Genomic DNA, 17,822 nt, shown 5'->3' with positions numbered 1-17,822 from the left:
GGAATTCAGTCTTAAATTGGAGGAGTGGGAGGGGCTCTCCCAGAGGAGCATCTAATGATGAAAAAGTCTTTAGTCAGAATCATCCCTCCCCTCCAGCTCTGACCTATGGTCTTTGAATAAAACATGCACACACCCTTGTCTCTTTCCACCAATCTTCCAGTTATACCCAAGAAGAAGTTGAGCCCCACATGTTTACTCTCAAGTTTTCTCTTTTCATATATTCCTCTCCTCTGACTTTAAGAGGCAAATGTAATGTTTTTCAATGCACAGTTTACCCCCGTAAGCTAATAGATTGTGAACAAGAAAAAAACTTTATTAAAGTTGCTAAGATAAATGAAATAGCACAGTTTGATACAACTTAATAGAAGTATGCTGAATTCACATTTACACCTTCTCAACTGCCCTTTGCATGGGTTTAGCATTCTTTCTGGGGAAATGATGCTCTAGGCCAGAGCAGTAGCTCTCTTAGTTCACCTAGAGAACCGTGTCATCATCTTGAGCAGAAGCAATTACTGTGCTCTCAAGGTCTCCCTCCACTGCACTATGTAAGAAGCCATATATACCTATAAGAAGGAAGAGCAAGCAAAGATAATTCTGTAATATAATTTTTATAAAGCCCTTTATTCTGAGCAAGTTCATGATCTATGGATAGTTTATAAACCAACAAAGACAATAAAGAAAACAGTGTTTTTAATAACGTCTAGAACAGAAGTGGAACAGTTTCCTCCAGACTGGTTATGGGATTATTCATCTCTTTTTTTATTCTGTGCATCAGATATTTTTTTCCTAAGTACTCCTAGTAATAATGCTAGTGGGGAAGTTTGATAGAGTGTACCTTAGTTTTATACCCCTCTGCAGATTGAGTAGTGGGGCAGGCAGAGGCCTTTATTCTGCAGTGACTCTGGGACCTCTGGGAAGGGGGCCCCAGGACCTGATTGACTGGGATCTGATTCTGTGTTCTTAGCGTCTAAGGTGAGTTAGTTTTTGTATTGAAGGAAGTACCTATATCAACAAGTGGCACTCACTCATGAGTACAGGAGAAGCTGAGGTATTGACTTCAGAATGAGCAAAGTTATTGCCAAGGGTATTGTAGGAAATGTGCATTTAGTTACAAAAATGTGTATCTCAAAGAAACAATAGTTTTATGTCTAGTAAGACTGACCTATATTTGCTGACAGATGGGTGTTTGAACAAGGAGCAGTATGTGTCATTTTACCAAATGGGACCAAAAATAAAAGATTTATTAGCTTCACTTTCTTCACAAGAACAGGTTTTCTATGTATCGTTAGTTATTTTATCACGAGTAACATGTAGTGTCATCTTGGTGCTTATTAATCACCCTTTCCTTCCAACCAACTGTAAGAATAATTAGATGAAATTGGTGGCAGACCATCGCTTCCACATTAATCTTCTTAAGCTGGTGTCAGTGAAACATTCAAACATTAACATTCACTGCAAAAGTGCTCTTAAGCTTGTGTTTCTGAAGTTCAAATTTTTTAGTCCTCAGTATTTGGAAAGCAAATACTTTGTCTTGTGTTGAACAATGGCATACATGGCAAAACCTATATGAAATCAAGTGGCTGTCATCAGTGGGAGGTACAAATCTGCTGAGAAAGCAGTTTCAGAGCCAGGTTCAGTGTGGGTATTTTTGTAAGCCTTGTCAATAGAGAGGTTGTCCAATCAAGAGGTTCCTGGATTCTCTGCTTTATGTTCTCTCTCTGATACCCAGGCCATTAGAAGCCTCACCATCTAGAAGATCATGGGACAGAGGAAAAGACAGGATGATGGAGCTGTCACTGGCTCTTAATGCTTCTGCCCCTGTGAGTTTAATTGACCAAAGCAAGTATCATTTTCATCACTAGTGTCATTTTCCAAGCAGGCAGGGAAATGCCATTCTACCGTATACCTAGGAGAGATAAGTGGGAAATTTGTTAGTCATTCATAATGACTAACTCAAAAAAAAGTAGGGTAGTCATTAAAATGGAAAGCTGGTTTGTTGAAAAGTCTGATATCATCTATAGATAAAACTTTGGTGAGTCTGATCAACAAGAGAGAGGACACCGTGTAAAAGGCATTATAAATAGGGTCCAGGAAAGTTTTGTGAAGGTGTAATAGAATGCTTTGTAGGATTTTATTACAACATGTTTGAAAATCTAGATGTTGTAGATGGTTTTCTAGGGAAATAGAAATAACCACATTGGTTCAAGATGTTGTAGATGCCTGAGTAGAAGTGTTTTGTTTTTTCAGTTTCTTTTTAAGTTCTACTGGTATGATATCGTGAAGTATATATTTGATCTTCTCCCCTGTTTCCTAGCATATAACTCCTAAAATCCTTAGAAACTCTGTCTTCAGGTGCTGTCATTTTGTATGCTAATGAGTTGATGGCTGGCATCCCCTACGGTGGCTTCAGGATGGTGGCTTGTCACCTGAAAGACCAAGGCAACATTAGAGGGCTGAAAACTTTCAGTCGCAATCCCCAACCTCTGGGGAGGCGAAAGGGGCTGAGGTTAGGTTGATCACTTATGGCCAGTGATACAATCAGTCTTGCCTACCTAACAAAGCTTCCATAAAAACCCCAAAGGACCTATAACAGAACCCCAAAGTTCAGAGAACTTCCACATAGCTGAATAGATACAGGTTGCTGGAGGGTGGTGTGCCCAGGGAAGACACAGAAGCTCCACAGCTCTTCTCCCATACCTTGCACTGTGCATCTCTCCATCCATGTCTTTTGTAATATCCTTTATAGTAAAATGGTAAATGTGTTTTCCTGAATTCTGTGAGCCGCTCTAGTAAATTAATTGAACCCAAAGAGAGAATCACGGGAACCCCAACTTGATGCTGGTGGGTCAGAAGTTCCAGAGCCCCAGACTTGCGATGAGTGTCAGAATAAGGGAGGAAGGCGTAGCCTTGTGGGACTGAGCCCTCGCCCTATGGGGTCTGATACTATTTCCAGGTAGATGGTGTGGAGTTGAATCAGAGAACACTCAGCTTGTGTCAGCTGCAGAATCGATTGCTTGCTTCATGTGTGGGGAAAATCCCCACACATTTGGTCACAGAAGTCTCCTGTGTTGATTATTACTGAGTGAGAGAAGAGAAAAAGCACTTTGAATTTATGTGTGTTTTTCCACACAACTGGTAGAAATGTATGGAGCCTAGTTGCTTGTATGAGTGAGTTCTACCAGATCTCCTAGAAACACATATTAGATGTGCAATAAATATTTTTGGAATAAAATGGATGGACAAGGTTAGCATGAGATGGATACTAAAATCAGAAGAGGGTGTCGCTCGTCTGTCAGTATCACTTATGAACATAGATGCAACAATCCTAAAGAAACTTAGCTGACAGAGTCTAGAAGTATATTAAGAGAATGAACACGTGTCTACATCTTCAAATCTTTGCTCAGATGTCATTTTCTGAAGGAGCAATTCTAGCATTGCAGCTTCCCCTGCAGCACTCCAAGCCATCTTATCCTGTTCCCTATTTTCTCTCATAGCATATATCACCTTCTAACATATCTTGTAATTGTTTGTTATGTTATTTATTGTCTTCTCCTCGTGGTAAAAGGTAAACACCATAAGGGCAGGGCTTTTCTTCTGTTTTGTTCACTGATACAAGCCAACTACCTAGAATAGTTGGTACTTAGTATTTGTTGCAAAAATAAATAATCCTGAATGTAAAATAAGGATCCTTGATTGGATTCTGGAAGAGAAAAGGCCATCAGTGGAAAATTGGTGCCACTTGAATAGTCTGTAGCTGAGTTGTTATTATCTGTAAATTTCTTAGTTTTGATAAATATAACATGTTTAGGGTAAGATGTTAACATGAGGGAAAACTGGGTGATGGATATATGAAAACTCTCTGTACTATCTTTGAAACTCTTCTATAAAGCTGAGGTTATTTAAAAAGAAAAGCTTATTAAAATGAATTAAGAGATACCAAGAGGCTTCAGCATTTAAAAAGTAAAATAAAATTTCTGTTAAATGCCAGGCGTGGTGGCTCATGCCTGTAATCCCAGCACTTTGGGAGGCTGAGGTGGATGGATCACAAGGTGAAGAGATCGAGACCATCCTGGCCAACACAGTCAAACCCTGTCTCTACTAAAAATACAAAAAAAAAAAAAAAAAAAAAAAATACACACACAAATTAGCCAGGCATGATGGCACACACCTGTAGTCCCAGCTACTCGGGAGGCTGAGGCAGGAGACTCACTTGAACCCGGGAGGTGGAGATTCAGTGAGCCGAGATCACACCACTGCACTCCAGCCTGGCGACAGAGCAAGATTTCGTCTCAAAAAAAAAAAAAAAAAAAAAAAAAAAATTCTGTTAAATGACACCTTCTCAATGAGTCTTACCCTGACTACCCAATTTCAAATCATGTGCAGCCCCACTGCTGCCCTCTCAACCTTGCTTCCCTGTTCTGCCTTTTTCTTTTTTGCCAGAGTACTCTGCTGTCTTCTAATACATTATACAGTTCACTTATTTATTATGCTTTTTGCTGTCTATTTATGTGAGGATAGGGGACTTTGTTCACTAGCATACCTCAAGTGCCTACTATAGTGCCTGGAACAAAATAGCTATACGTTAAAAAACAACCCCACAGTAAACCATATGTTTCTCTGTGGGTGAGGGGTGGAGAAAATGAATATGAAGAGGTCTAGATTAAGCCTACTAATTAATATGCTTGTTACTCTTCGGGGTTGGATTAGTTGTTAGCAGAATAGTCATGGTGAATGGGCACAGGACTTAGAGTGGGGCAAGCTAGACTCCTAGGAGTCCTCACTCTCAGTAGGTACTTATAGGAAACTGAGAGTGAGGAGTACTACCTTACATTTTGCACCCTGTGTGTCTCTCTTGCCTCATCCTAGTTCCAGACTGCAAAGACTGCCTCTTTAGTTTTGAATTATATGAAATTTAATAATTTCAATTATAATCTGTGTTAATTGCTTAATTTTAAAAAATATTCACAGCAATGAAAAAGGGAACAAAAGCAAAGCAAGTTGTTTGTAAGACCCTTTAAAAATTACAAAGAAATGATTCTGCCTTTAAAATGAGAAATTAAGACTAAAGAATAACTCATTTTTCATTCTCTTTAGGACCTAAGTTACTCCCTCCTGTATGATGCTAAGTGTTGAGGAAAGCAAAACTCACAATTCACTCTTTTAGGTCCAAATGTAGCTTATTGCACTGAAGCAGTAATGTAATAAATCAGATCAAATGTGCTAAAGTGGGAAAATATCAGTACCAGCATAATGTTGAAACTGCAGAAATATTTGCTTGAAGTAGTTCTCTTTTGTGATCTCAAACTCATCTTCAAGCATGGTCTTCTGAGTTCTACATACTTGAATTCCTTTGTCACACACCTAAAGCATGGAGGACCATGTGTTGTCTCTCAGCTCGTGGGCAGGGGAGTCCGTACTGCAGCACTGGTGTCTGAGTGATTTGCCTTCCCTCCCAGCTCACTTAGCTGACTGATGGGATTTGTCTTAACACAGAAGGATGTGCTTCATTAAAGTGCAAAAAGGTAATTGTTTAACCTTGTGCAAAGAATGAAGAAATGGAGATCATTTGTTCATTTGTCTTTATGATGATGTAATTGTATTTCTGTATGGTTATGTTGGGAATTATGATCTATTGCAGGAACATCAAGAGAGCATTCTGGGTAATACCATGCAAAGTGTGATTGCGTTACTCAACAATCTAGTTGCCTGCAAAGATTCGAATATGAAACTACTTTATGAACAAGGTAAATGCTTCATAGAATTACTCTCTGATCAAGTTTTGCCTGTTTGTACGTTTCTTCATCTTATATAGCGTGGAGTCTAGAAGTACCATTTAAAGTTGATGAGTCAAAATAGATAAGAATTTTTAAGTAATATCACTAGCAAAATTTGGAAGTGTGCGATGGTTTCTCTAAGATAATTCATTCTCTTAATGGCATAAAGTCAATAGGCACTGCTTAAAGATGACAAACCAAGAAATAGAAGTGTACTCATAGTGTTTAGACTGATCGCTGTCTGTCTTCATCTGTTTTCTGTTGCTATAATAGGATACCTGAGACTGAGTAATTTAAAACAAAAAGAAATATATTTTGTACAGTTCTGGATGCTGAGAAGTCCAAGATTGCGGGGTTGCATGTGGTGAGGGCCATCTTGCTATTGGAGACTCTTTGCAGAGTCCAAAGGCAGTGTAGGGCATCACATGGTGAAGGAGCTGAGCTTGCTAGCTCAGGTTTCTTTTCCTCCTCTTATGAAGTGACTAATACCCCATCCTAATGATCTCATCTAATCTTAACTACTACTCAGAATTCTCACCTCTTAAATACCATAGTTGGATTTCCCATCCTCTTAATGCCATTATAATGGGGATTAAGGGTCAGCATGAGTTTTAGAGGGCACAAACATTTGAACTGTAAGACTGCCAATCAAAAACAGATATGACCAAAAGCACCTTGGAAAATGAGACTAGGTGTGTTGACAGTGGTTTACTTTATATCTTATGCACGTCTGTACTGTTACAATTCTAAAAATCATGTACAGCCACGCATTGCATAACTACAGCAGTGTGTTCTGCGATATACATAATTAGGCAGTTTTATCATTGTGTGAACACCATAGCGTGTACTTACACACATCTAGATGGCATAGCCTACTATACACGTAGGCTGTATGGTACGTATGGCCTGTTGCCCCTAGGCTACAAACATGTAGTGAATACTGTAGTCACTCGTAACACAGAGGTGTATGTATTTGTGTATTTAAACATAGAAGTATTGTGTATTTAAACATGGAAGAGATGTGGTAAACATATGATATAAAAGATAAAACGTGATACACCTGTATAGGGCACTTACTATGGATGAAGCTTGCAGGACTGAAAGTTGCCCTGAGGGAGTCAGTGAGTGGGTGGTGAGTGAATGTGAAGGCGTAGGATGTTGCTATACACTACTGTAGACTTTATAAACCGTGTACACTTAGGCTATACTCGATTTATAAAAAAAAAAGAAAGAAACTTTTCTGGGTGCAGTGGCTCATGCTTGTAATCCCAGAACTCTGGGAGGCCAAGGCTGGTGGATCATCTGAGGTCAGGAGTTTGAGGCCAGCCTGGCCAACTTGGTGAAACCCCATCTCTACTAAACATACAAAAATTAGCCAGGTGTGGTGACGGGCGACTGTAGTCCCAGCTACTCGGGAGGCTGAGGCAAGAGAATCACTTGAAGCGGGGAGTTGGAGGTTGCAGTGAGCCGAGATTGTACCAGTACACTCCAGCCTGGGGGACAAGAGTGAGACTCCATCTCAAAAAAAAAAAAGGGGGGGGGGCGGAGCAAGATGGCCGAATAGGAACAGCTCCAGTCTCCAACTCCCAGCGCGAGCGACACAGAAGACCGGTGATTTCTGCATTTTCAACTCAGGTACTGGGGTCATCTCTCTAGGGAGTGCCGGACAATCGGTGCTGGTCAGCTGCTGCAGCCTGACCAGCGTGAGCTGAAGCAGGGCGAGGCATCGCCTCACCTGGAAGCGCAAGGGGGAAGGGAATCCCTTTTCCTAGCCAGGGGAACTGAGACACACAACACCTGGAAAATCGGGTAACTCCCACCCCAATACTGCGCTTTAAGGAAACAGGCACACCAGGAGAATATATCCCATACCTGGCCGGGAGGGTCCCATGCCCACGGAGCCTCCCTCACTGCTAACACAGCTGTCTGCGGCGATCTATCCACAAGGCAGCAGCGAGGCTGGGGGAGGGGTGCCCGCCATTGCTGAGGCTTAAGTAGGTAAACAAAGCCGCTGGGAAGCTCGAGCTGGGTGGAGCTCACAGCAGCTCAAGGAAGCCTGCCTGTCTCTGTAGACTCTACCTCTGCGGACAGCGCACAGCTGCAGTCCATTAGGGGAAAGAGCGGGGCGTTGCAGAGGCGAACGACTCTGTCTGACAGCTTTGGGGAGAGCCGTGGATCTCCTAACGCGGAGGTTGAGATCTGAGAACGGACAGACTGCCTGCTCAGGTGGGTCCCTGACCCCTGAGTAGCCTAGCTGGGAGACATCCCCCACTAGGGGCAGTCTGACACCCCACACCTCACAGGGTGGAGTCACCCCTGAGAGGAAACTTCCAAAGAAAGAATCAGACAGGTACACTCGCTGTTCAGCAATATTCTATCTTCGGCAACCTCTGCTGCTGACACCCAGGCAAACAGGGTCTGGAGTGGACCTCAAGCAATCTCCAACAGACCAACAGACAGTCCTTCTGACTGTCAGACGGAAAACTATCAAACAGGAAGGACACCTATACCAAAACCCCATCAGTACGCCACCATCATCAAGGACCAGAGACAGATAAAACCACAAAGATGGGGAAGAAGCAGGGCAGAAAAGCTGGAAATTCAAAAAATAAGAGCGCATCTCCCCCTGCAAAGGAGCGCAGCCCATCGCCAGCAACGGATCAAAGCTGGTCAGAGAATGACTTTGACGAGATGAGAGAAGAAGGCTTCAGTCCATCAAACCTCTCAGAGCTAAAGGAGGAATTACGTACCCAGTGCAAAGAAACTAAAAATCTTGAAAAAAAAGTGGAAGAATTGACAGCTAGACTAATTAATGCAGAGAAGATCATAAACGAAATGACAGAGATGAAAACCATGACACGAGAAATACGTGACAAATGCACAAGCTTCAGTAACCGACTCGATCAACTGGAAGAAAGAGTATCAGCGATTGAGGATCAAATGAATGAAATGAAGCGAGAAGAGAAAACCAAAAGAAAAAAGAAGAAAAAGAAATGAACAAAGCCTGCAAGAAGTATGGGATTATGTAAAAAGACCAAATCTACGTCTGATTGGGGTGCCTGAAAGTGAGGGGGAAAATGGAACCAAGTTGGAAAACACTCTTCAGGATATCATCCAGGAGAACTTCCCCAACCTAGTAGGGCAGGCCAACATTCAATTCAGGAAATACAGAGAACGCCACAAAGATACTCCTCCAGAAGAGCAACTCCAAGACACATAATTGCCAGATTCACCAAAGTTGAAATGAAGGAAAAAATCTTAAGGGCAGCCAGAGAGAAAGTCGGTTACCCACAAAGGGAAGCCCATCAGACTAACAGCAGACCTCTCGGCAGAAACTCTACAAGCCAGAAGAGAGTGGGGGCCAATATTCAACGTTCTTAAAGAAAAGAATTTTCAACCCAGAATTTCATATCCAGCCAAACTAAGCTTCATCAGTGAAGGAGAAATAAAATCCTTTACAGATAAGCAAATGCTTAGAGATTTTGTCACCACCAGGCCTGCCTTACAAGAGACCCTGAAGGAAGCCCTAAACATGGAAAGGAACAAGCGGTACCAGCCATTGCAAAAACATGCCAAAATGTAAAGACCATCGAGGCTAGGAAGAAACTGCATCAACTAACGAGCAAAATAACCAGTTAATATCATAATGACAGGATCAAGTTCACACATAACAATATTAACCTTAAATGTCAATGGACTAAATGCTCCAATTAAAAGACACAGACTGGCAAACTGGATCAAGAGTCAAGACCCATCAGTCTGCTGTATTCAGGAGACCCATCTCACATGCAGAGACATACATAGGCTCAAAATAAAGGGATGGAGGAAGATCTACCAAGCAAATGGAGAACAAAAAAAAGCAGGGGTTGCAATCCTAGTCTCTGATAAAACAGACTGTAAACCATCAAAGATGAAAAGAGACAAAGAAGGCCATTACATAATGGTAAAGGGATCAATTCAACAGGAAGAGCTAACTCTCCTAAATATATATGCACCCAATACAGGAGCACCCAGATTCATAAAGCAAGTCCTTAGAGACCTACAAAGAGACTTAGACTCCCATACAATAATAATGGGAGACTTCAACACTCCACTGTCAACATTAGACAGATCAACGAGACAGAAAGTTAACAAGAATATCCAGGAATTGAACTCATCTCTGCACCAAGCGGACCTAATAGACATCTATAGAACTCTCCACCCCTAATCAACAGAATATACATTCTTCTCAGCACCACATCGCACTTATTCCAAAATTGACCACATAATTGGAAGTAAAGCACTCCTCAGCAAATGTACAAGAACAGAAATTATAACAAACTGTCTCTCAGACCACAGTGCAACCAAACTAGAACTCAGGACTAAGAAACTCAATCCAAACCGCTCAACTACATGGAAACTGAACAACCTGCTCCTGAATGACTACTGGGTACATAACGAAATGAAAGCAGAAATAAAGATGTTCTTCAAAACCAATGAGAACAAAGATACAACATACCAGAATCTCTGGGACACATTTAAAGCAGTGTGTAGAGGGAAATTTATAGCACTAAATGCCCACAAGAGAAAGCAGGAGAGATCTAAAATTGACACTCTAACATCACAATTAAAAGAACTAGAGAGGCAAGAGCAAACACATTCAAAAGCTAGCAGTAGGCAAGAAATAACTGGCCGGGCATGGTGGCTCAGGCCGGGCACGGTGGCTCTAGCCTGTAATCCCAGCACTTTGGGAGGCCGAGACGGGCGGATCACGAGGTCAGGAGATCAAGACCATCCTGGCTAATACGGTGAAACCCTGTCTCTACTTAAAAAAAATACAAAAAACTAGCCGGGCGACGAGGCGGGCGCCTGTAGTCCCAGCTACTCGGGAGGCTGAGGCAGGAGAATGGCGTAAACCCGGGAGGCGGAGCTTGCAGTGAGTTGAGATCCAGCCACTGCACTCCAGCCTGGGTAGCAGAGCAAGACTCCGTCTCAAAAAAAAAAAAAATAAATAAAAAAAGAAATAACTAAGATCAGAGCAGAACTGAAGGAGATAGAGACACAAAAATCCCTCCAAAAAATCAATGAATCCAGGAGTTGGATTTTTGAAAAGATCAACAAAATTGACAGACCGCTAGCAAGACTAATAAAGAAGAAAAGAGAGAGGAATCAAATAGTCGCAATAAAAAATGATAAAGGGGATATCACCACCGACCCCACAGAAATACAAACTACCATCAGAGAATACTATAAACACCTCTACGCAAATCAACTAGAAAATCTAGAAGAAATGGATAATTTCCTGGACACTTACACTCTTCCAAGACTAAACCAGGAAGAAGTTGAATCCCTGAATAGACCAATAGCAGGCTCTGAAATTGAGGCAATAATTAATAGCCTACCAACCAAAAAAACTCCAGGACCAGATGGATTCACAGCTGAATTCTACCAGAGGTACAAGGAGGAGCTGGTACCATTCCTTCTGAAACTATTTCAATCAATAGAAAAAGAGGGAATCCTCCCTAACTCTTTTTATGAGGCCAACATCATCCTGATACCAAAGCCTGGCAGAGACACAACAAAAAAAGAGAATTTTAGACCAATATCCCTGATGAACATCGATGCAAAAATCCTCAATAAAATACTGGCAAACCGGATTCAGCAGCACATCAAAAAGCTTATCCACCATGATCAAGTGGGCTTCATCCCTGGGATGCAAGGCTGGTTCAACATTCGCAAATCAATAAACGTAATCCAGCATATAAACAGAACCAAAGACAAGAACCACATGATTATCTCAATAGATGCAGAAAAGGCTTTTGACAAAATTCAACAGCCCTTTATGCTAAAAGTGCTCAATAAATTCGGTATTGATGGAACGTACCTCAAAATAACAAGAGCTATTTATGACAAATCCACAGCTAATATCATACTGAATGGGCAAAAACTGGAAAAATTCCCTTTGAAAACTGGCACAAGACAGGGATGCCCTCTCTCACCACTCCTATTCAACATCGTGTTGGAAGTTCTGGCTAGGGCAATCAGGCAAGAGAAAGAAATCAAGGGTATCCAGTTAGGAAAAGAAGAAGTCAAATTGTCCCTGTTTGCAGATGACATGATTGTATATTTAGAAAACCCCATTGTCTCAGCCCAAAATCTCCTTAAGCTGATAAGCAACTTCAGCAAAGTCTCAGGATACAAAATTAATGTGCAAAAATCACAAGCATTCTTATACACCAGTAACAGACAAACAGAGAGCCAAATCAGGAATGAACTTCCATTCACAATTGCTTCAAAGAGAATCAAATACCTAGGAATCCAGCTTACAAGGGATGTAAAGGACCTCTTCAAGGAGAACTACAAACCACTGCTCAGTGAAATCAAAGAGGACACAAACAAATGGAAGAACATACCATGCTCATGGATAGGAAGAATCAATATCGTGAAAATGGCCATACTGCCCAAGGTGATTTATAGTTTCAATGCCATCCCCATCAAGCTACCAATGACTTTCTTCACAGAATTGGAAAAAACGGCTTTAAAGTTCATATGGAACCAAAAAAGAGCCCGCATTGCCAAGAGAATCCTAAGTCAAAAGGACAAAGCTGGAGGCGTCACGCTACCTGACTTCAAACTATACTACAAGGCTACAGTAACCAAAACAGCATGGTACTGGTACCACAACAGAGATATAGACCAATGGAACAGAACAGAGTCCTCAGAAATCATACCACACATCTATAGCCATCTGATCTTTGACAAACCTGAGAGAAACAAGAAATGGGGAAAGGATTCCCTATTTAATCAATGGTGCTGGGAAAATTGGCTAGCCATAAGTAGAAAGCTGAAACTGGATCCTTTCCTTACCCCTTATACGAAAATTAATTCAAGATGGATTAGAGACTTAAATGTTAGACCTAATACCATAAAAACCCTAGAAGAAAATCTAGGTAGTACCATTCAGGACATAGGCATGGGCAAGGACTTCATGTCTAAAACACCAAAAGCAACGGCAGCAAAAGCAAAAATTGACACATGGGATGTAATTAAACTAAAGAGCTTCTGCACAGCAAAAGAAACTACCATCAGAGTGAACAGGCAACCTACAGAATGGGAGAAAATTTTTGCAACCTACTCATCTGACAAAGGGCTAATATCCAGAATCTACAAAGAACTCAAACAAATATACAAGAAAAAAACAAACAACCCCATCAAAAAGTGGGCAAAGGATATGAACAGACATTTCTCAAAAGAAGACATCCATACAGCCAACAGATACATGAAAAAATGCTCATCATCACTCGCCATCAGAGAAATGCAAATCAAAACCACAATGAGATACCATCTCACACCAGTTAGAATGGCAATCATTAAGAAATCAGGAATCAACAGGTGTTGGAGAGGATGTGGAGAAATAGGAACACTTTTACACTGTTGGTGGGATTGTAAACTAGTTCAACCATTATGGAAAACGGTATGGCGATTCCTCAAGGATCTAGAACTAGATGTACCATATGACCCAGCCATCCCACTACTGGGTATATACCCAAAGGATTATAAATTACTCTACTAGAAAGACACATGCACACGTATGTTTATTGCGGCACTATTCACAATAGCAAAGACTTGGAATCAACCCAAATGTCCATCTGTGACAGAGTGGATTAAGAAAATGTGACACATATACACCATGGAATACTATGCAGCCATGAAAAAGGATGAGTTTGCGTCCTTTGTAGGGACATGGATGCAGCTGGAATCCATCATTCTTAGCAAACTATCACAAGAAGAGAAAACCAAACACCGCATGTTCTCACTCATAGGTGGGAACTGAACAATGAGATCACTTGGACTCGGGAAGGGGAACATCACACACTGGGGCCTATCATGGGGAGGGGGGAGGAGGGAGGGATTGCATTGGGGAGTTATACATGATATAAACGTCATACACATGTACCCTAGAACTTAAAGTATAATAAAAAAAAAAAAAAAAAAAAAGAAAGAAAGAAACATCCCTGTCTGACAGCTCTGAAGAGAGCAGTGGTTCTCCCAGCATGGCATTTGAACTCTGAGAATAGACAGACTGCCTCCTCAAGTGGGTCCCTGACACCCATGTAGCCTAACTGGGAGACACCTCCCAGTAGGGGCTGACAGACACCTCATACAAGTGGCTGCACCTCTGGGATGAAGCTTCCAGAGGAAGGATCAGGCAGAAATATTTGCTGTTCTGCAACATTTGCTGTTCTGCAGCCTCTGCTGTTGATACTCAGGCAAATGGTCTGGAGTGGACCTCCAGCAAACTCCAGGAAACCTGCAGCTGAGGGACCTGACTGTAAGAAGGAAAACTAACAAACAGAAAGGAATAGCATCAACATCAACAAAAAGGACATCTACACCAAAACCCCATCTGTAGGTCACCAAAATCAAAGAACTAAGGTAGATAAAACCAAAAAGATGGGGAGAAACCAGAGCAGAAAAGCTGAAAATTCTAAAAACCAGAGTGCCTCTTCTCCTCCAAAGAATCACAGCTCCTCTCCAGCAACAGAACAAAGCTGGATGGAGAATGACTTTGATGAGTTCACTGAAGTAGGCTTCAAAAACTCAGTAATAATAAACTTCTCTGAGCTAAAGGAGTGTGTTCTAACCCATCACAAGGAAGCTAAAAACCTTGAAAAAAGGTTAGACGAATGGCTAACTAGAATAAACAGTGTAGAGAAGACCTTAAATGACCTGATGGAGTTGAAAACCATGGCACGAGAACTTTGTGATGCATGCATGAGCTTCAATAACCAATTCAATCAAGTGGAAGAAAGAGGATCAGTGATTGAAGGTCAAATTAATGAAATAAAGTGAGAAGACAAGTTTAGAGAAAAAAGAGTAAAAAGAAATGAACAAAGCCTCCAAGAAATATGGGATTATAGGAAAAGACCAAATCTACGTTTGATTGGTGTACCTAAAAGTGATGAGGAGAATGGAAGCAAGTTGGAAAACACCCTTCAGGATATTATCCAGGAGAACTTCCCCAACCTAGCAAGGCAGGCCAACATTCAAATTCAGGAAGTACAGAGAACACCACAAAGATACTCCTCTAGAAGAACAACCCCAAGACACATAATTGTCAGATTCACCAAGGTTGAAATGAAGGAAAAGATGTTAAGGCAGCCAGAGAGAAAGGTTGCATTACCCACAAAGAGAAGCCCATAAAACTAACAGCAAATCTTTTGGCAGAAACCCTACAAGCCAGAAGACAGTGGGGGCCAGTATTCAACCTTCTTAAAGAGAAGAATTTCCAACCCAGAATTTCATATCCAGCCAATTATAAGTTTTATAAGTGAAGGAGAAATAAAATCCTTTACAGATAAGCAAATGCTTAGAGATTTTGTCACCACCAGGCCTGCCTTACAACAAGAGCTGCTGAAGGAAGCACTAAACATGGAAATGAACAGCCAGTACCAACCACTGCAAAAACATGCCAAACTGTAAAGATCATCGATGCTGTGAAGAAACTGCATCAAGTAATGGTCAAAGTAACCAGCTAACATAATAATGACAGGATCAAATTCACACATCACAATATTAACCTTAAATGTAAATGGGCTAAATGCTCCAATTAAAAGACACAGACTGGCAAATTGGATAAAGAATCAAGACCCATCAGTGTGCTGTATTCAGGAGACCTATCTCACATGCAGAGACACACATAGGCTCAAAAAAAAAAAGGGATGGAGGAAGATCTACCAAGCAAATGGAAAGCAAAGAAAAGCAGGGGTTGCAATCCTACTCTCTGATGAAACAGACTTTAAACCAACAAAGATCAAAAGAGATAAAGAAGGCCATTACGTAACGGCAAAGGGATCAATTCAACAAGAAGAGCTAACTATCGTAAATATGTATGCATCCAATACAGGATCACCCAGATTCACAAAGCAAGTCCTTAGAGACCTTCAAAGAGACTTAGACTCCCACACAATAATAATGGGAGACTTTAACACCCCACTGTCAATATTAGACAGATCAACGAGACAGAAGGTTAACAAGGGTATACAGGACTTGAACTCAGCTCTACACCAAGCAGAACTAATAGACATCTACAGAACTCTCCACCCCAAATCAATAGAATATGCATTCTCCTCAGCACTACATCACACTTATTCTAAAACTGACCACATAATTGGAAGTAAAGCACTTCTCAGCAAATATAAAAGATTCAACAAACTGTCTCTCAGACCACAGTGGAATCAAACTAGAACTCAGGATTAAGAAACTCACTCAGAACTGCTCAACTACATGGAAACTGAACAACCTGCTCCTGAATGACTACTGGGTAAATAACGAAATGAAGGCAGAAATAAAGATGTTCTTTGAAACCAGTGAGAAGAAAGACACAACATACCAGAATCTCTGGGAGACATTTAAAGCAGTGTTTAAAGAGAAATTTATAGCACTAAATACCCACAACAGAAAGCAGGAAAGATCTAAAATCGACACCCTAACATCACACTTAAAAGCACTAGAGAAGCAAGAGCAAAGACATTCAAAAGCTAGCAGAAGGCAAGAAATAACTAAGAGCAGAGTGGAACTGAAAGAAACAGAGAAACACAAAACCCTTCAAAAAATGAATGAATCCAGGAGCTGGTTTTTTGAAAAGATCAACAACTTAATAGACAACTAGCAAGATTAATATAGAAGAAAAGAGAGAGTATCAAATAGACACAATAAAAAATGATAAAGGGGAATATCACAACTGATCCCACAGAAACACAAGCTACCATCAGAGAATACTATAAACACCTCTATGCAAATAAACTAGAAAATCTAGAAGAAATGGATAAATTCATGGACACTACACCCTTCCAAGACTAAACCAGGAAGAAGTTCAATCTCTGAATACAGCAATTTCAGGCTCTGAAATTGAGGCAATAATTAATAGCCTCCCAACCAAAAAAAGTATAGGACAAGATGAATTCACAGCTGAATTCTACCAGAGAGGTACAAAGAGGAGCTGGTACCATTCCTTCTGAAACTATTCTAATCAATAAAAAGAGGGAATCCTGCCTAACTCATTTTATGAGGCCAGCATCATCCTGATACCAAAACTTGGCAGAGACACAACAAAAAATGAAAATTTTAGACCAATATCCCCGATGAGCATTGATGCAAAAATCTTCAATAAAATAATGGCAAACCAAATCCAGCAGCACATCAAAAAGCTTATCTACCATGATCAAGTGGGCTTCATCCCTGGGATGCAAGGCTGGTTCAGCATACACAAATCAATAAGCGTAATCCATCACATAAATAGAACCAGTAACAAAAACCACATGATTATCTCAATAGATACAGAAAAGGCCTTTGACAAGATTGAACAGACCTTTATGCTAAAAACTCTCAATAAACTAGGTATTGAAGGAATGTATCTCAAAATAATAAGAGCTATTTATGACAAACCCACAGTCAATATCATACTGAATGGGCAAAAACTGGAAGCATTCCCTTTGAAAACTGGCATAAGACAAGGATGCCCTCTCTCACCACTCCTATTCAACATAGTGTTTGAAGTTCCCGCCAGGGCAATCAGGCAAGAGAAAGAAATAAAGGGTATCCAGTTAGGAAAAGAAGAAGTCAAATTGTCCCTGTTTGCAGATGACATGATTGTATATTTAGAAAACCCCATTGTCTCAGCCTAAAATCTCCTTAATCTGATAAGCAACTTCAGCAAAGTCTCAGGATACAAAATCAATGTGCAAAAATCACAAGCATTCCTATACACCAATAATGGACAAACAGAGAACCAAATCATGAGTGAACTGCCATTCACAATTGCTACAAAGAGAATAAAATACCTAGGAATCCAACTTACAAGGGATGTGAAGGACCTCTTCAAGGAGAACTACAAACCACTGTTCAACGAAATAAAAGAGGACACAAACAAATGGAAAAGCATTCCATGCTCATGGATAGGAAGAATCAATATTGTGAAAATGGCCCTACTATCCAAGGTAATTTATAGATTCAATGCCATCCCCATCAAACTACCAATGTCTTTCTTCACAAAATTGGAGAAAACTA

The 17,822-nt window shown here is 40.8% G+C and overlaps 1 protein-coding gene across 9 annotated transcripts in view; it reads left to right on the top strand.

Moving 5' to 3' along the window:
• Nucleotides 1–17,822, top strand: part of ULK4 (unc-51 like kinase 4) — a 735,134-nt gene that overhangs the window by 401,423 nt on the left and 315,889 nt on the right. For all 9 annotated transcript variants that reach the window (XR_004437258.1, XM_033212151.1, XM_033212152.1 and 6 more), the window contains one exon: nt 5,639–5,744. Coding sequence is in view for 8 of the 9 variants with exons in the window: in XM_033212151.1 (XP_033068042.1) it covers nt 5,639–5,744 (106 nt within the window). In the remaining variant the exon portion in view is untranslated. The remainder of the gene's footprint in view (nt 1–5,638; nt 5,745–17,822) is intronic.

This window comes from Trachypithecus francoisi, unplaced genomic scaffold, assembly GCF_009764315.1.
Source record: "Trachypithecus francoisi isolate TF-2019V2 unplaced genomic scaffold, Tfra_2.0 Lachesis_group0, whole genome shotgun sequence".
NCBI classification, from domain to species: domain Eukaryota; kingdom Metazoa; phylum Chordata; class Mammalia; order Primates; family Cercopithecidae; genus Trachypithecus; species Trachypithecus francoisi.
The sequence above is the reverse complement of the archived record's forward strand: the minus strand, read 5'-3'. Positions and strand labels throughout refer to the sequence as shown.